The 21,863-nt window shown below is 46.5% G+C and overlaps 2 protein-coding genes across 2 annotated transcripts in view; one reads left to right on the top strand and one right to left on the bottom strand.

Moving 5' to 3' along the window:
• The window catches only part of mars1 (methionyl-tRNA synthetase 1), a 64,136-nt gene extending 51,160 nt beyond the window's left edge, over positions 1-12,976 (top strand). Inside the window, exons 15-21 of the mRNA XM_084462693.1 lie at positions 4,690-4,903; positions 6,330-6,461; positions 9,576-9,680; positions 11,413-11,608; positions 11,782-11,853; positions 12,365-12,496; positions 12,701-12,976. Of these exons, the coding sequence (XP_084318819.1) occupies positions 4,690-4,903; positions 6,330-6,461; positions 9,576-9,680; positions 11,413-11,608; positions 11,782-11,853; positions 12,365-12,496; positions 12,701-12,871 (1,022 nt within the window). The 3' untranslated portion in view covers positions 12,872-12,976. The remainder of the gene's footprint in view (positions 1-4,689; positions 4,904-6,329; positions 6,462-9,575; positions 9,681-11,412; positions 11,609-11,781; positions 11,854-12,364; positions 12,497-12,700) is intronic.
• Positions 12,977-14,847: 1,871 nt separating this feature from the next.
• On the bottom strand, positions 14,848-18,468 carry ddit3 (DNA-damage-inducible transcript 3; the record flags this gene model as incomplete). Its single annotated transcript, XM_084462692.1, has 4 exons — positions 18,370-18,468; positions 16,583-16,646; positions 15,880-16,108; positions 14,848-15,606 (listed from the first exon to the last, which is right to left on the bottom strand). Exons 3-4 carry the CDS (start codon positions 16,048-16,050, stop codon positions 14,848-14,850), a joined length of 930 nt encoding a protein of 309 aa, XP_084318818.1. The 5' UTR covers positions 16,051-16,108; positions 16,583-16,646; positions 18,370-18,468.
• Positions 18,469-21,863: the final 3,395 nt, after the last annotated feature.

Here is a 21,863-nt window from a genome sequence, read left to right as displayed (position 1 = left end):
ATGGTGATTAAAAGAAAATGTAATGTGGTTTATTACCTGCAAATGATGTACAGTTTTTGTACAACAGTGATGGGCACAAGTATGCAGTAACCACAGGGCACAGGACTTTTGTCGTCCTCTCCAACCCTGACTGAACATAATTTCAGTCCTTCTGTTTAGGTGGCCTGGGATGCTGGCTTTCGGATAGACTTTTTTTTAGCTGCACTAAAGGGGCACTTCCCCCATTAGCAATCAGCTTTCTGTCCTTCCCTAAGTGTCAGCACATTACAATGAATGTGAGTTTTCTGCCCTCAATCTTTCCCGGGCTTCCCAAAAAGTTCATTGAAAGTCAAATTTAAAGCTGCACGTTTTAGCATTGTTATAGATAAATATTCACTTATTTTGTTATTAGTGTATGGATTGGCCTTAGCAAGACCCCCAAAATAATTTTTGTGACATGAGACCACATGTCCCTGTGAATTTTCTATTTTAGAATGTCGGTGTACTGGCTAGTACACTCACGGAAGTGACGCATTTTGCGCTGTTTACTAATAAACTGAAAATGTTGTTCAGTGTAATTTATCTACATGCACATAAAAGAAAGACTGATATTTGGTACCTGATTTCCAGTCCAGTCTTCTCCACAAGCGTTTGTGTTGTCAAGTGATTGTCAAGTAATTTTATGACCACAAGGGGCCGCCAAAGTGACAAAAATGACAGTTATCTCATGTAATTTTCCTTTGAGCATTGCAGTGATCCAACATCCCCTTGTCGGTTGTTATGATAAATGAAATACTGGTAACTCTTTTCAGAACGATGACATCGATTTTGGAAGGAAGTCCATCCTCAAGGGTCTCTGTGTGTACCTCAACGAGAAGCCAGATCGCCTGGTGAGGGAGTATGATGTAAGTCCAACTAAAGTGTTCAAGTTCATAGTTCATAGTTCACAATTTTGAACTAAGTTCACAGTCCCAAAAATAGTTATTGTATATGCGCGCCGTGATCTATTGCTACAGTCTATTATAGAATCATAGACTGTAATTTCCTTTTATGCATAAGATGTGCTAATGCAGTGTAATTTATAGCAACACAATGGGTAGAGGCTTGTTCCCATCGATGCAGAGCCTGTTAACCCCACATGATTACCAGCCCTAACCCCAAATTAATGAACCTAAACCTAATCCAAACATTACTTGACACTTCTCTCACTTGCTCTTGATGCTCGCACAACAGCCTTAATCATGTGAAACACTGATAGTAGCCTATAAATGAACGAGCCTCAAGGCGAAGAATCTGAATCTAGCATTGTTTTGTAGTCGAGTTAGCAGTGTTAATTTTGACAGCAAATTCTGATTTTGTTTTAGTCATAGTCTTTTGACTAAAATGCCATTTAGTTTTAGTCTTATTTTAGTCATCTGACTTGTTTTAGTTTTAGTCTAGTTTTAGTTGACTAAATATCATAACGATTTTAGTCGACAAAATCTACCATAGATTTAGACAACTCAAATTTAACAGGCTTAGTTCAATCAATCAATCAAGTTGAATTTATATAGCGCCCTTCATGGAACCCAGAGCGCTTTACAGAGTCCAGTATTCATTCAGACACATACCGGTGGTGGTAAGCTACATCTGTAGCCACAGCTGCCCTGGGGCAGACTGACAGAAGCGTGGCTGCTTCTGTCAGACAGTTTCATAATGAAGCATTCCTCTCCCCCAGTCTGATGCTAACTGTATTTGTGCCTGATATAGCAAGCTATAACATTATCATGTCAGCACTAGTTGGGGGAATGATCAGACACTTCAGTTCTCCCCCGCCACAAACCTACGTGAAACACTGGTTTCTTTTAGCTTGTATTGTATTTGAAGTATTTCAGAAACACACCAGCTTGGTTTTAGCTAATACAGTAACGTTAGCCGGGGGTGGGGGGGTGCTTACCTTCTCGTGAATTTCGGGATGACTGTTCTCCAAATAACCCTAACCCTAACCCTACGAAAATGTGAATAGATATAGTCATAGTTTTTGTCATCATACATTCATTTTTATTTAGTTATCGTCTCGTGACGATAACCAAAAAAATGTCGTTGACGAATAGTTTTCGTCATAGTTCTCATCAACGAAATTAACACTGCGAGTTAGGCTAGACTACTTTTAATTCTCATTGATTTAGTTTGATTTCCCATCTTCCTTAATATGACCTACATGTTCACAGCCCCCCAAAATGATCTAGTTCTTGTTCACGTTCACCAGATTCAAATGGCTGCGTTCAGTTCTCGTCAATCTCTTTTCAACGCATTCATGCATTTTTCCAGATCAATGTTCATATTTCAAGTAATATAACTTGACAATGTTATTCTCCAGACTGCAGACGAAGCCACCATCCAGGATGGGATCGAGGAGACCACAGTGGGGATCTTCAACATAAAGAGCGACAACCCAAGTGAAGGGGACATCGGGATCGTCCTCGGGCAGGCTGTACTGCGAGACCTTCCGAGCGTGCCCTTCGCCACAGCCATGCTGTTTGGTCTGATGTATAATTTAAATCTACCCTGCAGAACTGAGGTACACATTTGAAGTTGTACAGAAAATCCTAATGGAGCTGGATGGCAGTACACTGTCAAAGAAGGCACAAGCCTTGAAACTGAAACTTTTTGAGTGAGGTGTAAGTACCACAATAGGTCATTAACCTCTATTATTTTATTTTTTATTTTTTTCAATGGTTACGTACTCCTCCCCGAACGTTCAGACAAAGGGTTAAGGTGAGAGAGGATATGGGCAAATCGTGGATGTTAGTGTTTTCATTCTTTTGCCACACTGTGCCAGCAGCTCCAACCTAACCAGTTCATTGTCACTTTTTTTGCACAAATAAGGTTTTTGTAATTGTACTACTGTACTAACCCTGAAACGTTTAAGCCGTCCCAATGCACTGACAATGTTCATGTCAGTTCTACTGGTGTTACAGGGATCCACATTTGGTTTATTTAGTGAACCATTCAGTTAACTAAACGGTTTACAGTTGCCAATTACATGTGTGTTTGAGTCAAGTGCACTTGTGCATGACAAATAAAGAAATCTTCTAAAAAAGTGATGTTGTACTGTAATATCAGTTTTAATGTAATATCAGTTTTAATGTATCTTTTCCAATTAGAACTAACAGAACTGTAATGTACTATATTGACCATGTCAAGGCATGTTCGGTTACTACCATGCTGGATCCAGGAGAACTTCCTGTTACCCTAACCCAGTATCAGCCCCTAACCCAGGATCAGCCCCTAACCCAGTATCAGCCCCTAACCCAGGATCAGCCCCTAACCCAGGATCAGCCCCTAACCCAGTATCAGCCCCTAACCCAGTATCAGCCCCTAACCCAGTATCAGCCCCTAACCCAGGATCAGCCCCTAACCCAGTATCAGCCCCTAACCCAGGATCAGCCCCTAACCCAGGATCAGCCCCTAACCCAGTGTCAGCCCCTAACCCAGTATCAGCCCCTAACCCAGTATCAGCCCCTAACCCAGGATCAGCCCCTAACCCAGGATCAGCCCCTAACCCAGGATCAGCCCCTGACCCAGGATCAGCCCCTGACCCAGGATCAGCCCCTAACCCAGTATCAGCCCCTAACCCAGTATCAGCCCCTAACCCAGGATCAGCCCCTAACCCAGTATCAGCCCCTGACCCAGTATCAGCCCCTGACCCAGGATCAGCCCCTAACCCAGTATCAGCCCCTGACCCAGTATCAGCCCCTGACCCAGGATCAGCCCCTAACCCAGTATCAGCCCCTGACCCAGTATCAGCCCCTGACCCAGTATCAGCCCCTAACCCAGGATCAGCCCCTAACCCAGTATCAGCCCCTGACCCAGGATCAGCCCCTGACCCAGTATCAGCCCCTAACCCAGTATCAGCCCCTGACCCAGTATCAGACGACTCACAGGAAGTTCAGTAGGAGACAGGTGTTGCCCAGTAACCAAACATTCCTTGAAATAGTCAATTCATTCTGAATTTTGCAAAATATGAATTTAGTAGCATGGGTACTGTGGTATAATATTGTGCATACTAACTGATCCAATATCGATCAAAGATCAGATCAATATTGGATCAGTTATAAGTACAATATTAGACCACTGAAAAAAGTGTTGAATCTACCTCCATTAATCATGGACATTGGTGCCATAAAATCATGTTTTGTCATGAATCTTTCATAGGAATATAGTTATACAGTTGTATAATAGACAAACATGATTTTTATGCAATTTAATCCCAAAGTTTTCATGTTCATGACACAATTACAATCATGTTTGTCTAACATGTTTTATTGTGTCATGAACATGAAAATATTTTGATTAAATTGCATAAAATCATGTTTGTCTATTATAAAATTGTCTAACTATATTCCTATGAAAGATTAATGATAGCAAAACATGATTTTATTTCATGCAACCGATGTCCATGATTCATTTATGTTGAATCAACAGATTTTTTTTTTGTGTACCTACACATTGTTTTATAACATACATAGTACATGTGTATATGTGTGTTATAAACATCCTTACAATTTCTTAAAGCTAGAAATAATGTTATTAAAAACACAAGGTAACAGGGAAGTTACACTGACTTTTACTGTGCATTAATAGCTACAGTGTGTACGGTATATCTGGGGAGTTTCTTTCCATGACCTCATGTACTTCTCCCCCTCCCCCCTCCTCTCCCCCTCTCAGAGTACCTGAACTATGAGGACACCAAGTTCTCCAAGAGTCGCGGCGTGGGCGTGTTCGGAGACATGGCGAAGGACACGGGGATCCCGTCCGACGTGTGGCGCTTCTACCTGCTCTACATGCGTCCCGAGGGCCAGGACTCCGCCTTCTCTTGGGCCGACATGGCGCTGAAGAACAACTCCGAGCTGCTCAACAACCTGGGCAACTTCATCAACAGGTAGGCTGGACTACAGTTCCCACAATCCCCTAGTCACTCCTCAACTTCATCAATAGGGAGGCTGCACTACAAGTCCCACAATCCCCTAGTCACTTCTCAACTTCATCAACAGGTAGGCAGGACTAAAGTTCCCATAGTCCCTGAGTCACTCCTCAACTTCATCAACAGGGAGTCTGGACTACAGGTCCCATAGTCCCCTGTTTTATCCTCCTCAACTTCATCAACTTCCTCTCCTCTCCAGAGAATTATCCTAACACGTAGCTGGGTGCTTGGCTGACATCTCGGAGTGGATGACAGCACCTCAAGCTCAATCTGGACAAGACTGAGCTGCTGTTCCTCCCGGGGAAGGGCTGTCCGCACCGGGACCTGGCCATCACCATTGAAGACACAGTGGTGATGCCGACTCGGACTGCGAGGAATCTGGGTGTGACCCTGGATGACCAACTGTCGTTCTCTGCACATATCACATCCGTCACATGCTCCTGCAGATTCATGCTCTACAACATCAGGAGGATTCGCCCTTTCCTCACTGATGAAACGGCGCAGGTGCTCATCCAGGCCCTGGTCATCTCCCGCCTGGACTACTGCAACTCCCTCCATGCTGTGGCCCCGGCATCAGCCATTAAACCCCCGGAACGAAAGCTGCTGCTCGCCTGGTGTTCAACCACCCCAAGTTCTCCCACACAACTTCCCTTCTCTGTTCCCTACACTGGCTCCCTGTAGCGACTCGCTTCCAGTTTAAAACTCTGGTGCTAACCTACAGGGCAATGAAAGGAACAGCCCCCTTACCTCTATGCCATGGACAAACCCTACACCCTACCTCTATGCCATGGTCAAACCCTACACCCCCTCCCGACCGCTACGCTCTGCTACCTCAGGGCAACTGGTTGCCCCGTCACTCCGAGGCCCCTGCGGTCGATCGACACGGTCACGGCTCTTCTCTGTCCTGGCCCCCCAGTGGTGGAACGAACTGCCCACTGACGTCAGGACAGCAGAGTCGCTGCCCATCTTTCACCACAGGCCCGAAACTCATCTCTTCAAGAAGTACTACAACGATCCTCCCTCTTAAGCACCTATTGTATTTTAGATTGCCATTCTTGCACTTTGCCTTCAGCACTAGATTATGCTCTTATTCACTTGTTTTAGAAAGGAGATGCACTTGTGAGTTCTGGCAAGTAGTAGTACATTGGCTTTTCCTACGTTAAATGCAATTATTGTTAGTCGCTTCAGATAAAAGTGTCTGCTAAATGACTAATGTAATGTACTGTAATAAATGTAATGTAACCACAGAAATTGATTTTTAATTTATTTAATCTTTCTCTTTCCTCTCTCTAACCCCCCCCCCTTTCCTGTCCTCTTCTTCCTCCCCTCCCTCTTCCTCCCCCTCCCCTCCCTGCCCCCCCTCCTCTCCTCCTGTCTCCTCCAGGGCGGGCATGTTTGTGAGTAAGTTCTTCGAGGGTTGTGTCCCGGTGATGGAACTTCAACAGGATGATCTGAGGCTGCTGGCGCAGGTGGGCTGGGAGCTCCGGCAGTACATCCAGCTCCTGGACAAGGTCAGGTAAGAACTGACCAGTACATCCAGCTCCTGGACAAGGTCAGGTAGGAACAGACCAGCAGACACACCAGCGAGACCAGCAGACACACCAGCGAGACCAGCAGACACACCGACGAGACCAGTAGACACACCGGCAAAGACCAGTAGACGCACAGTAGCACTGGCACACCAACACTACTACCAACATCAGGGTTGGGCTCCAGTCACACCAGTACTAGCAAACTGAAACTTCATTTAACCACGAGTGGAGTCGCATGATGAAAAGTCTTTCTTTTAAGATTGTTCTGGCCAAGACAGGCAACCGGATACTATTAGAGCTAGGGATGAGACGGTATATCGTAAAACCGAGAACCGCGGTATAAAATGTCCACGGTATTAGAACCGTGACATTCCCTGTGTTTACGGTATTACACAATAATGCGCTGCTGAAACTTTACATTTCAAGTTGCTTGCAACAGTTAATTTTGTAACTAGAAAGTACATTTCCTGGAGAAAATGTGAGGTGGGCTAGCTGCTGCAGCTGTATGTAACAGCTACTGCTAGAACTACTACGGACCAGGCAATCTCCATGCACCCACCGGCGAAGACTGTGTGTCTCTAGCCCAATCAGGGGCTGAGTTGTGGGGTCTGTGGCGTGGATAGTGGCGTGGGGGTGAGACTCCGCCCCCTCAGGTCAGAGCTGGTCGGGGACAGTGTAGCCCTCTCCGGGCCACCTACCCGCCCGCACCGGTGAAGACCATGTGTCTCTAGCCCACACAGGTGCTGAGTTATGGGGCTCGTGGCGTGGTGGTGAGACTCCACCCCCTTGGGTCACAGCTAGTCGGGGACAGTACAGTGACCTCCGGGCAATCTCCATGCATCCACCATTAAAGACTGTGTCTCTAGCCCACTCACACAACTGTGCTGATCCGTACAATGTAAGTATCTAAGCTGTGTGACTTACTGTTTTCACGGTATGATGATTTGTTCGGCACCATCATCAGGGGGCAGAGACTCGCCACCACGCCACGGACCCCACAATTCAGCACCTGAGTGGGCTAGAGACGCACGGTCTTCGCCGGTGGGTGCATGGAGATTGCCCGGTCCTAGGCTAGTAGTATTAGCAGTAGCTAGCTACTTTCTAGTTTAATATAAGCTTGCTATTAATAAACTGAGCCTAATTTCAATAGTGTGTATTTTCCATCATGTGTTGCACTGTAGGGCTCTAGAACTCAGCCTATTCAATCGCCTGTGTCTAGTCGATAAAAAAAAGCCTATTATTCGATCCAGGAAGTAGACTGGGCCCTTCTATATCCATTCCCGACTTCCAGTTGCTAAACCGGCATAATCAAAGAAAGATGAGATGCCGCACACTGTCTTCGTTCGATACAAAATATATTAATCCTTATAAAGAGACTAAAGAGGACCTTTTATCATATATAATAATAAATAGGCTATTTTGCATCGAACGGCGAGAGTGTAGGCCGAGGCTACGGCATCTCCTCATGCTTCAGACAGCAGTGCGTTCCCATTCCCAATGAGCTTTACAAAATAAAATATTGCAAATGTAATCTCCACCTAAACAAGCCGTTTAGTGACGTTTACAATATTGTGTGATACAGCCAGGCCTAAATAACCAATGTTGTAGCCTATAGCCTATAGGCTACTAGTTTTAACTCCCATTGCAGCATCCATGACCGCATGATTTAGCCGACTTTGATATTATGAATAAATCCACGAGATTAATGAAAGAAAGCGTCATGAAAAGGCTTTGATTCTAAAGGCCAGTTAAATCCCCCAAAAATCACAAGACTGCTTGCAATTTCCAATCATTTGCAACATTCTTGTGCAAAAGCGATTTGACAAGATATTTTATACGCCTTGCAACAGCTAGGCCTGCTCACAAAACAACGGGGAAATTCAAATTCAGACTGCTGCAGTGGCGTATTTGGGAATGGCCAACATGGGCATCGGCATCTCGGGGGGGGGGGGGGGGGCAAGAAGAGCAGAAAAAAACTCTGCGAATCTCCGCGAAGTAAACCCCCCCCCACAAAAAATCCATACTGTCTCATCCCTAATTGGAGCATAAAAGAACATTACTGTAGCACAGGGGTGTCAAACTGAAATACTCAGTGGGACAAAATTTTAAACTTGAACAAAGTCGCTGGCCAACATTGAACAAATGAAAATTTTAATATGGACCCAAACAAGTTTTGCTTTAACATTGAATATGCACTTATCACTTTCGCTTTTGGTGCGCATCAATGGTGTGCACTAACATATGTGAATACGCCCTCAGACACAAGTGTTGGTGCTCCATCTGCTCAGTAGAGAAGCTTGTAAAACCCTGACTGTCCTACAGACAGGCAGACAGACAGGCAGGCAAGAAGGCAGACAGGATTGAATGAACAGGAACAGAGCAAACACAGCGGCCGGCTACTGTAGGTCAACACAGGTGTCTCTATCACAGTGAGACGTTACATAACGTAAAGCTTCTGTTTTCTGCCTTTTCGCCATTTTTAAAAAGGGGTAACACGGTTACAGTTGTAGTATGAGATTGCTATGACTACTGTCACAGAAGAGAGGGCGTTTCTGGGTCCTGTCTTGATTGACGCGCCAAAACAACAGCAGAGCATTATGGGATTTGTAGTATTAGCGGTGAATGCGCTGTATAATACTGGTGGGCCAGCTCTAGTAGGCATTTGGTATTGCCTCGCGGGCCAAATATAATTACACTGCGGGCCAAATTTGGCCCGCGGGCCAGAGTTTGACACCCCTGCTATAGCACGTCATGTTATAGCAACGACCATTACATCATCCTGGACACATTTTGACAGCCATGACCATTTGACACTATCTGGCACGACAGCAGCAGTACAGTTACACATGACAGCAGCAGTACAGTTACACAAGTAACTACACACTACACAACTACACTACACAAGTGCAGATATAACAAAACAAAAGAAACCAAAGGACAAATGGCACAATCATAAGATATTCATGTCATTAAAAACCAGGAGCTACTACACACTATGTGGTACAAACTAATTAGGAAAGTTGTTAAGACAGTTGGTTTAAAGTGCTAGTTACTGGTTCGTGACGCTCACGGAGTACTCTTGTCAACCGTCCAATCAGGATCCGCGATGCCCTGAAGTGTATCCTCAACATCTCTCGCCATGGCAACCAGTACATCCAGGTGAACGAGCCCTGGAAGAAGATCAAAGGAGCGGACGCAGACAGGTGAGCTCTGGCGACAACTAACAAGACACCTGTCACCTTTCTGAAGGCTGAAACTTTTTTTGGGGGGGATAATTGTTCCGAGGTGTTTTAAAGTGAAACGACGCCCTCTGGCAGTGTGGATGTCACAGCGTTAAGGAGCACAAACGGGTTTTGAAAGGCTTTCCGCCGGCAGAGCATCTAAACCCTCGCAGGGCGAATGCAGCCTGGTAACGAGGCGCTTCAATCAGGGATTCTCAGCCTTTTGTAACTTAAGGCCCACTTGTGATTGGTAAAAGACATTCTGAGGACCATCTTCTCAAATCCGTGGGAACATTTGCTAGCTATGTTTGCCAAACACAATTGTCTCAACACCAATGGCGTGGTGATATTCAAACTTAAAGGAGTAGTAAAGGGAAAATGCATGTTTAGCCCTGTTTTAAAGTTACTTATGATCATACAATGATTCAGATCAAAACGTTGACAAAACTAGCACTTTTGAGAAAGTCTGATAATTGCTCTACCACCGTTTTGGTCATACAATGGATGTGGGTGGGCACCTTGAAAAATCTTTCAAAAACATGTTAAACTCTCGATTTCAAAGACAAGAAGCTCACCGAGGTTGTAATTGGTGTCCGTTGGTGTTCTGACATCAAATTCGCCGCAAAGTATGAATCCTGTAGGGTTTTATTGATCATTTTATGAAATCCATTGACTTGTATTGACGTGACCGTTGTACTGTAGATGTGTAGATCAATCCACAGAGGGGATTCAGGAAGCGGAACTACTTACGGTAGCTATTTTTATTGTTTATGTTGCTAGGCTACCTAGTTTGCGGACGTTTACACGTATGTGCTGCGACTAAATAGTTCTATGCTAAATATTTAAAAAAGCTTTCCAGATGAACTAGAATCTTACTTTATGGGGAATTTTATGTCAGAACGCCAACTAACACATTGGTAAATTTCTTGTCTTTGAAATTGAGAGTTTAACATCTTTTTTGAAAGATTTTTCTTGGTGCCCACCCACATCCATTGTATGACCAAAACGGTGGTAGAGCAATTATCAGACTTTCTTAAAAGCAAATGGTAAATGGACTGCACTTATATAGCGCTTTTCCACCTTAGCGGCACTCAAAGCGCTTTACAATGGCCTCTCATTCACCCATTCACACACACACTCACACACCAATGGCGGTAGCTGCCATGCAAGGTGCTAACCTGCTCATTGGGAGCAATTTGGGGTTAGGTGTCTTGCTCAAGGACACTTCGACATGTGGACAGTCGGAGCTGGGATTCAAACCACTGACCCTTCGATCACTGAACGACCCGCTCTACCAACTGAGCTACAGCCGCCCCCTCTAGTTCATCTTGAAAGTGCTAGTTTTGTCAATGTTTTGATCTGAACCATTGTATATGATCATAAGTACCCTTAAAACAGGGCTAAACATGCATTTTCCCTTTACTACTCCTTTAACAGGTCATTGAAATTATACATTTTAACATTTTTATTTATATGTGAATTCTTGATTAGATTTAGATTTGTAAATTACCAAATTTTATTTTATTTTATAACCATTTATATGTTAAAGCACTTTGAGCTGCTATGTTTGCATGAAAAGTGCTATACAAATAAATATTATTATTATTTATTATTATTATTATTATTATTATTTGGCAGTAGGCTAGCACTGCCTCCACGGCCCACTGGTGGAGAATGGCTGGCTTAAATGACCCCGCGGTCTCTCCCCCCCCAGGCGGCGAGCGGGCACGGTGACGGGCGTGTCGGTGAACCTGGCGTGCCTGCTGTCCGTGATGCTGCAGCCCTACGTCCCCTCGGTCAGCCAGACCATCCGAGACCAGCTGGCCGCCCCGCCCGCCTGCACCCACACCGCCCTGCTGGGGGGCGGGGCCTTTGTCTGCGCCCTGCCCGCCGGGCACCACATCGGCACGGTGGGTCAGCTGGAAGCGCCAGGGGGGCCGTCCGGCCGTACGACCACCGTGAGGTCTGGCCTGGTGATGATTTAGCGTGGATTTGGTCGAAGCGACACTCAAACTCGTCCCCCTCTCGTCCTCGTCCCCCCCTCCGCCTCTCGCCTTCCCCCCCCCACCCCCTTGTCCCCCAGGTCAGCCCTCTGTTCCAGAAGCTGGAGTCGGCCCAGATCGAGGCTTTGAAGAAGAGGTTCGGAGGTCAGCAGGTCAGTAGGGGCGGCCAGATCAAACCATACGACCACGCAGCTCTCGTAACATGTAGAGGATTGAATGATTGATTCTGACGAGAGTAGTAGAGAAGAGTCAGTAGGAATAATACAGCAACTTCCTGTGCTCCCTCCAGCCAGAGGAAGAAGAGATTAAAGCCAAGTTGGTCAAGGTAGCCATGTCTGTGTGTGTCTGTGTGTGTCCGTGTGTGTGTGTGTGTGTGTGTGTCCGTGTCTGTGTGTGTGTAGCCAGACACTAACTATGGAGGCCAGTCCAGTGTTGTCTGCCGTGTTCATGTTCAACCGGGCCCGTCTAACGGCGAGGGCGTGGCGTGGCGCCATGTCAGTTCTGTTTGCTGTGGTTCCTGTTTCTCCGCGGATTAATAATAACAGTTTAGCGAACCGCCAACTAACACGGACGACAATTTCACCGCGAAATGAAAAGTGTGGGGTGAATTCCGCAGTGCCGGGAGGGAACGCCTCAACATCCTTCTCTCTCTGAACGCCGCAGTCCCAGACCGCCGCCGCCGCCCAGGCTGATGCAAGCGCCAAGCCCGCCCCCTCCCCCTCTGCCGCGGAGGCCTCGGCGAACGGGGCGGACCCGGAGAGAGCCAGACAGCTGAGCCGGGCCGTGGCCGAGCAGGTGAGACCGCAGTCGGGACGGCGGGACCGGCCCACTATGGATCAGTCCTCACACCGCCTGGCAGAGCAGATCGATATCGGTCAGCGGGTGATTGACCCTGTTAATGATGAACTACTTACTACTCGCTAATCTCACCTCTCTTCTGTGTGTGTCTGTGCATCTTATGTGTGTGTGTGTGTGTGTGTGTGTGTGTGCGCGCCCCAGGGAGACCAGGTGCGAGCGCTGAAAGCCCAGAAGGCAGAGAAGGCGCTGGTCACGGCGGAGGTGTCCAAGCTCCTGGAGCTGAAGAAGCAGCTGGCCCTGGCGGAGGGCCAGCCCCCCGGGACCACGCCCACTCCCACCAAGACCACTCCCACCAAGACCAACAAGAAGTGAGACGGGCCAGACACACCGGACAGCCCGGCCAGGGAACAAAGGTCCAGATGACCGCAATTCAGAAGAATTCAGATGAACACAGACGTTGGAGGGATTCAGATGAACACAGACGTTGGAGGGAGGGCGAGGGTTAAAACGGGACCCGGTGAGGGGCGGAGCCTGGGAGGACTGCTGGGAGGGGGTGAGGTGAAAGGGGGAAAAGACATTACCGGTGTTATATTAGTTCTGGGTGGGCAGTCCAAAACGTGTGGGCTGTTTGGAAGCTAATATATACATTAATGACAGATCAGATATTATCAGCTGGGTGGGCACAGCCCTGGACCCCGATACAGCCTGAGAGAGAGAGAGAGAGAGAGAGCCTGAGAGAGAGAGAGAGAGAGGACCTATCTAGTCTCATCACACCATGTTGTCAATGTGGGCTATCGGCCTGGGACATTCTGTTTATATGAATCGATTATGTTCTTCCATATCATCATCATCCCCACGTATCCATATGTGATTTACCACTCAGAAGTCTTTGATACAATTACTGAGAGAAATGTATCTAATCAACAATGTTTCAACTTTTGTCAATTTCTGAAAATAAAGCAACAATTTGGACCTAAAGTCATTCTCGCAATTCTCTATTTTAAAAATAATTTCATGAAGAAGCACCAAGACATGAAAAACGCTTAATTTTTTATTGTAAATTTGAGAATACAGTAACAGTTCCAAACCCCCAAAAAGTACATATTTTGTGTAGTGTAATAAATGAAAACATGCATTAGCTTTCTCTAACTGGCTTTTACAGTACAGGTAATAGTTATGATCAGAGACCCATTAGGATACTGGAGGTCTATAAGAGAATAACTACCTATAATACAAGATTCTATAAAAATAGCAGTGTGTCGGGGTAGAAGGTTACATAGTGAGTAGACCAATACCACTAAACTCCATCTGGTAGAAAAACAACAGCATTGAGAGTATAAACACATCCTACATTCCCTGTCTTAATAGTTATACGCACACACAGGCACACCAGCCATGGGTTCTAGGAAAAGTATAAAAAAGGTTGTTTTCTCATCTTCATTCTCTCAAACTCACGTTGCTCTGGGCTCCACTCTCAAACTCACGTTGCTCTGGGCTCATTCAGACTTTCCTGAGCTCCTGGTTTCCATGTCACAAGGTTGACATTATTCAGCCCTTCATCGAATGACTGTTACACCAAATGTTTTTTGTTAAATTGCAAAAAACGGAGATCCTATCCTATCTGTAAATCTTTCAATTTAGACACTGGCCAATGAGGGGAGGGCGTGGCGATGAAATGCGTTCTCTGGTCTTTCCTGTTCCTCTCTCTCCCTGCTGGGGTGTTCTGAACCGGTCCGTGGAGCTGGTTGGTGAACCCGAGCTGTGGCTCTGGTGCTGGTTGGAGATCCAACACGATGGTTGGATCGAGCAGCGGGCACGGAAACATCCACCAACCAGATCCCTCCTCCACCCAAACATCCACCAACCAGCTCCCTCCTCCACCAAAACATCCACCAACCAGCTCCCTCCTCCACCAAAACATCCACCAACCAGCTCCCTCCTCCACCCAAACATCCACCAACCAGCTCCCTCCTCCACCCAAACGCTCCGGGTCCTCGCTACGTCTGCCGCATTGCTGCAGTCCCCTTACACTCCGCTCTCTCTCTCTCTCTCTCTCTCTTTCGCTCTCCATTTCTCTCGCTCTCTTTCTTTCTCTTTCTTTGTCTTTCTTTCTTTCTTTCTCTCTGTCTTTCTGTCTTTCCTTGACTTGCTCATCGCTCTTCAAGCTATAATACAGTTCCTTCCTGAAAAACATGTCTTTGGTCTCTTTTGCTCTGATAACGAACGCATTTCACGGCCACCAGATCAACCACCCCCCCCCCCCCCCCGGCCCGGCCGCCCCAGCCGTCCGATCCTAGCCGACCTGCTTTCTGTCCGAGCTTCCCTCCCTCCCTCCCTCTCTCTCTCTCTCATTTCCTGGTGTTGACCAGTCTCTCTATCAGGGCCCGGCGTGTTCTCTGGACCTCCTCTCCCAGCCTCTCGATCTCCGCCTTCAGACGCTCATTCTGGTCAGTCAGCTCCTGGACCTTCCTCTCGTTCTCCTGCTCGCGTTCCTTGCGGCTCTTCTTGGCCGAGGCGGACGGCGAGCGTGAGCCAGCAGAGGGGAAGGACGCCACCGGAGCGCCGCCACACCGCCGCTTGCCGAGCCGGGCGGGGGGGGAGACGGGGGAGGAGGGGGGGGAACAGGGGGAGCAAGAGGAGCCGGAGGAGCTGGAGGAGCAGGACGGAGAGCCGGGGACGCGTGGCGGCTCCTCCTCCTCGCTGGCGGACGGCGAGCCCGGCCGCGTGTCGTCGGCGCCGCCGCCGCCTCGGAGGTGATGGTAGCTGCCGCCGCTGAACGCCGCCCCGGTCTCCGTCATCCCGACCCCGCCCTCGCTCAGCAGCTCGAAGAACTCCGGCGGCAGGAGGTCGCCGCCTCCCGACCCCTCCCGCCCCCGCTCGCCCTCCTCCTCCTCCTCCGCGGGGCTGGGGCAGGTGGAGGAGGAGGGGGAGGAGGACGGGGGGGAGGTGAGGTGGTGGTGGTGGTGGTGGTGGGGGGGGGCGGGGGGCTGGGTGGCGTGCTCCTCCTCGGTCACCCTCTGGACCCCCGCCTCGCCCCAGGCGTGCCCGCCTTCGGTCAGCCAGGTCAGGGAGCAGCTCTCCAGGACGTCCAGGAACTCCGGCTCCTTCTGGACCCAGGGGAGGGAGAGAGAGAGAGAGGGAGGAGAGAGAGGGAGGGGAGAGAGAGCAGGAGAGCACGATGAAGAAACCAGTCAACCCGCCAACGACACCTACGGAAGGACAAAGACGAGGGTAAAACCTTCGACAGGCAGACACACGACAGGGACACCAGACGAGGGGGAGGAGGGGGGGTGGGATCAAAGAAAACTCGGGGGGGGGGGGGGGGGGGAAGAACGTCGAACAGCGGGCGCCGCCGCCAAGATGCTCCCGTCTCCACTGACCTCGGTGCAAGAAGGGGGAGGGGGCGCCGCGGCTCGCGCCAGCTTGGCCCCGCCCGCGTCGGAGCCCAGTATGTCCTGCAGGTCCTCGTACCACGCCTCCAGCTCTGCACCACACAGCGGGCCGGCGCCCGGGCCGTACGGATGAGCCAGGTGGAGCCACTCCGCCGCCATCCTCCTCGCCACTTCAGTCGCAACACACAGATACTCGCCCACACGGAACACACTGGACCTGCGTGGAGCCGGGAGGGGGGGGGGGGGGGGGGGTTACAAGGAGAGAATGGCGGGGGAGGGGGGGGGGGTACCATCGCCTGTCTCGCCCCCACACGGGCTGGTGTCTGATCTCTGGGTGAACGTCTTAATGACTTGGTGATGCGTGTCCGTGTGGGATAGGAACGGCTAGGCTGGTACGGCTACGTTCCAGGATTCAGACTAATTATTCAAACTGATTTAAAAAGACAACTGGTGATTACAACTGCGTTAACTGACTACTTTTTTTGTGGGAAATGGCAGGACAGTGACATCATGTGGACAAATGGGAGCACTGCATTAAACGATGAAGGTTGAAAAACATTTTGGTTTACAAAGGAGATGACTTCGTTTCAAACATGATCCTTTTAAAATCAGAGAGGTAGAAAGATGGGAGCAAAGAAAATCTAACAATCTAGAAGAAAAGGGTAAATTGAGGAAAATGAAAATAATTCACCTTTTAAAGTCTCTTTTAATCAAGTCTGCCAATTCGTTTTCGGTGATAATGTGTCCCAACAAATCTAAAAGGAAAAGAACATCAATTGAGTTAATTCTGCATCAAAAGTATTTCAAGCTGCGTGATTAGACCTTTTTTTTTGTCTTAGAAAGACAGATTTGTTGGTTCATGGCAGCACAGACAATAGGGCTGATTTCACAGCTGGCATTTTTCAGTAACGTGTCATTATTTTTCTGAGATGTGGGAATTCCTTCACAAACAGAAGGTGCTGCATGTCCGTGCAGCTGTGGCTTCTGGTGTTTAATAGATAAATAGCACACAGCCACAATGAAATTATGGTGATTAATTTTCTTGTAAACAACCTATTGTGTGCTCTGGGGCGCCCCCCTTTTGCCACGGACCTCAATACACCACAAACGGGTCGTAAAAAATAGGATGTCTAAATGGTTTTTCATAAACTTGATTGAGATTAAATTCATGAATTTCAAAATCATTAAGTGGCCTCATCCGATACAATCCAGATTACTGGATTATTATTGGATAATGTTCATGAAATGTTCTTTTATCTCTGCCTCCAGGTTAGGGGAAATAAAAGTAGGCTATGGTTTATTTCAAGATGGTTTATCGATTGTTGATTACTGTATAAAAAGTTGTTTAAGAAGTAATTCTGTATTCACTTTGTCACCTTCATATCGTACATTGGAATAATCAGTAGCCTAGCCCAAATATGAGGTCAGAAACTCTGAAGTGACACGATTTAGGATATTTTAAATAATAGCCTAATTAACTGCAGGCTAGATATTTAAAAAAATATTTAATATAAAAACGTATCCATAAAGCCACACTTACGATTATACATGTTAAAATTAGTATTCTGAAAGAGTTTTTTGTTATGAATGTTGCGTCTCCTGTAGCTGTCCTCTGACAGCCAAGACCATTACGTCATGGAATGGAAGTCCAGGACGGGCGAAACAAAAGGGTGAAAACAGATCCGCTAAGAACCGCTTCCCCTGGACCTCACCGGACACCGTCTCTACGGGACGGACCACTCCACCAGAATACTTTTGATTCTTTATCTGTCAATATTGAAAATTGCAAGAGTTCGTTAAGATATTTAATGTAAACATCACAAATGAAATGTCATGGTTAAACGTTTATAGGCAACAGATTTGCCAGTAGTGAGTAACAGTGAGTGGGACTATTCTCCGGGTATAATGACCAGGCTGTGATGTTAACAGCTGATCTGTGATGTTAACAGCTGATCTGTGATGTTAACAGCTGATCTGTGATGTTAACAGCTGATCTGTGATCTGTCAAATCTTCTCTCAACTTTCTAACAACGCGTGCTCGAGAGCTCGAGCGGGCAGAAAGTGCCCCATAAAGAGACGCGCGCGCGGTGGATTGTGATTGATTCCGACAACTGTTCTCCTGAAACAGACCTGGGAACTGTTCTCCTAAAACAGACCTGGGGAACTGTTCTCCTGAAACAGACCTGGGAACTGTTCTCCTAAAACAGACCTGGGGAAGCTACTGTTCTCCTAAAACAGACTGTTCTCCTAAAACAGACCTGGGAGAGTTACTGTTCTCCTGAAACAGACCTGGGGAAGTTACTGTTCTCCTGAAACAGACCTGGGAACTGTTCTCCTGAAACAGACCTGGGGAAGTTGCCAGACATGCACATTCTTTTCCACGGGCAAAGCCAAAGTTGACTAAATAAAATTAGAACTCTAGCGTAAAGCGTAAAACCTTGTCAACTTGACCAAACTGAACAAGCAGTATTCACTTACCCTTTTTCTTTTATTATTTCGCCTTCTAGACTGTCTTGGATTCGGAGTATGTAGGTATTTTAGTAGAGATTGGTGATAGCTCATGTTAACCATTGTTCAGTCTTGATGGCTGAATGTGAGTTTTCGGAAACTCCCGGTGATCTTTATATAACGTGAGGCCAACCGAACTCGATAGGAAGGGTGGCTTCCACAACCTAACAAAGGGCATTAATTATGATGGAAAAGGAGACATGTGAATAGTCCAATCACAAACGGAAAATGTATATTTTTTGCTTGGTGACATCCAATGGGTAGACGTGGACCTACTGTATTGAAAGGGCGGGTCTAGAAGGCCGTGCTGGTTGTGCTGTGCGGGGTAGTTAGTGTGAGGAGAAGCTGTGATGCAGTCACAAGACGGGCAGGACGAATTTGGGGCGTAGGGGAATCACATGAAAGGAATGATGCAAGCCTTGGCAACCGGTTTCCAGTCGGAGATAACACCAGCAGAATCAGAACATGTTTTATTTAACAGGCTTTGGCTCTACAAAATTCTAAAAATACTCTTATGCAAGAATATGCTACAATGTCTAAGAAAAGTTTGCTTAACCAGCACTACACATTTGTATTGGAGTTCTTTCATTTATTTCAATAGGCTGGCCTACATTTATTATAATACGGTGAAATATGGTGAAAATGAATATATGGTGAAATGAGATTCTGATAATAAAATAGGCTCCAGATGATTGTTGAGATGTTTCCGTCCGCATGTTGCCTGTACAGCAGAGAGCCTGTGAAAGAACACGCTGAAGCATTGCGACCCTCATCTATTCAATTTATTCTCTCTAAAAAGTCATTTTCACTGCAATATACGTTCAGACGGGCTGTTGTCAGTCTAATTTGTAATAAAATGTATTTGGTCTATACTTTATATGAATCGCCTGTCACGTGCATTTGGATATTTCAGACATTTCATAAAGTGCGCTCGCGCCATCAGAACCCATCCCCGCGCGCACAGGGCGGGTTCCCTCCTGCCCCGCTAGGACATCTCCTTAATGTAGACAATGAAAAAGGCCAATAAAGTTAATGAACAATATTTATTTAAATTCATTTTAGTTGCATGTTTTAGTTTCAATTGCCACTATGGAGTTATGTTCATTATTCACAAAAAGAAAAGAAAAACACTCAGTCTAATCATGTCCTATTAATCACATCGTCCTCTGACGCCCTGCCTAATCCCAAACTCAACAGGCAGTATTTTAATGCATGGTGCAACAAGAACATGCATTTACAGCCCTAGCAACAGCGCGAGGGGGATGCACGCTAGAGCAGCGAATAGGAACCTCTGATACTGTCTCCAGGACGGGGCTCGCACACGCGGAGGAGCCCGGGCAGCGCGTCACGGCCGGAGAGGCTGTTGCCGAGTAGTTGAGCGCGTTCTCTGGAATGTTGATCGAATCCCGCGCGCGCGTGTCATTCTTTGTAAAACGGTGTGCGCGTGCACTTGCTGCCCTTAAGCCTGGCCAGGCTGCTGAATAAAGACATAATAGGTTTTATTAGTTCCCAGTGGTTCATTGTCAGCAATTACTTTTTAAATTATAGGTCTAATCGTATTATGCTCATCATCTCTGTATTTTATCAGGCAGAAATGATTGTATTGGAATACTGATTCTGTTCTTAAGGGGACGTTTCATACGTCTGGGTGCTTTCACTTACACTCTGTTTGTTTTGTAAACAAATAGAATTGTCTTCTTTTGTTTTCTCTCTCTCTCTCTCTCTCTCTCTCTATCTCTCCCTCCCTCTCACTCTACACAGGAGCTGCTGGTCTCGCCTTTGTTTACACATCTATTAAAACCATAATGATTGATGTGTCTAAGATTGCATTAACCCGATTTCTATAGGCTATTTGAGTCCCATATTGCAAATCATTACATGATCTTGTCATCAGCTGTATAGATGCTATATTCTTTCTGGCAGGGTGGTGTGTGTCCTTGTGGGGGGGATATAAGAAGCGTTTCTCCTGGTGGTAGTGTTCTGTCTATCTGGACTTTCCTCTGCCCTGGATCAAATAGGCTATAGCCTATGATGATTGTCAAATGGTTGGTTTGTTTATAAATGTTTTTATTTATTTATTTATTTATTTATGCCTGGTCTAATTTGAAAGACATGCTGATTAAACTGATATCCCACATGTGATGAAGTTAACCTTGATCTTAGATGTATCTGAGGTATGTGGGTGCCCTTGATTTAGGCTAACCTTGACATTGGAATGCATGGTTCTATTCTATGGGCTGGGTTCCATTGTGCCTGATGAAATAAAACAAGCACATCTGAAGTATGAAGAAAAAATAGGGAGTGCTACACCGGGCATCGTTGTAAAGTTGTTGGTGTTGTAGTAAAAATAAGGAGCTATTCCATGATAGGGCGTAGTTGAATAAGAATAGAGGCTGCATGTAATCCTGAGGCACTTCCGATATAGATTAAAAGTCCGTTATTGCATCATGGACATCTGCAGCGCGATTGGAGTCAGATAGAAGTGCGTCTGAGGAGAAGCTACAGCACAACTCTCCCTCTCGAACACAATACAGGATAGGATACTGTGTAGGATACAAACCGGATCTACCTGGCACCCGTTTCATTCTACACATTTTTCCTCACAAATATAACCTGTTGTTGGTGTGGTCTTTTATCTTTGAAATCATCAGAAAGAAACAACTGCAACTCCAGAACCTATAGCCTACAATCTGTCCAAAACCAAAAGAGCAAACCCATATTTATAACGACCCTACCCACCCCTTTAACCCATCATTCCAGCTGTTGCCATCTGGCAGCTGGGAGACTCTAGGTCCCTCCAGGAAGAATGGATACAAGAAATCTTTTGTGCCCTGTGTAACCATTCTAAACAGGGACATACAATATAATACAATAACTACCCCCCTCCCCCGAAGCCCAAGAACACAGAATACTTTTGCTGATATAAATGTATTTTATATCTGTTTTTATGCACTTTTAGTTTTTTTTATTGTCAGTTTTATAGGCTACTGTTTTATACAGTTTTTATACTGCCAACGTCAAAGTTCCATTACAGGTATCCTCAATCTAATGTAGACAACACTAACGTGTTTCTTATCTTATTTTATCTGATCATTAGGCGACTCACAGCACATTGGTTTCAATAGTGTAGGAGTCGAATACAAAGTAAACCCACCTAATGTTCAATGGACACACAGATAGGAGCCTACGCCCACTTCTTAACCATCACTGGTATAAAAACTGAACGCTTTCAACTTAACCACCACTAGTGTAAAAACTGAACACTTTCAACAAATGAGTAGGCCTACACCCCCACTCCTTCATTTACCACTACGCTGCTGGTTGGTTTCCATGACCCACGTGGTCTGGGGCCGGAGAGGTGACAGGATGGAGATCAGATTCACAGGGTGGAGAGCCTGCTGCCGAGGGACTCATAGGGATTTTCCCCCCAAAAAAGATCAAACCTAATCCATGACTGCCCTTTC

The sequence above is a fragment of the Borostomias antarcticus genome (assembly GCF_949987555.1).
Source record: "Borostomias antarcticus genome assembly, contig: scaffold_69, whole genome shotgun sequence".
NCBI lineage: Eukaryota > Metazoa > Chordata > Actinopteri > Stomiiformes > Stomiidae > Borostomias > Borostomias antarcticus.
Note: the sequence above shows the minus strand (reverse complement) of the source record. Positions and strands in the feature narration are given on the sequence as shown.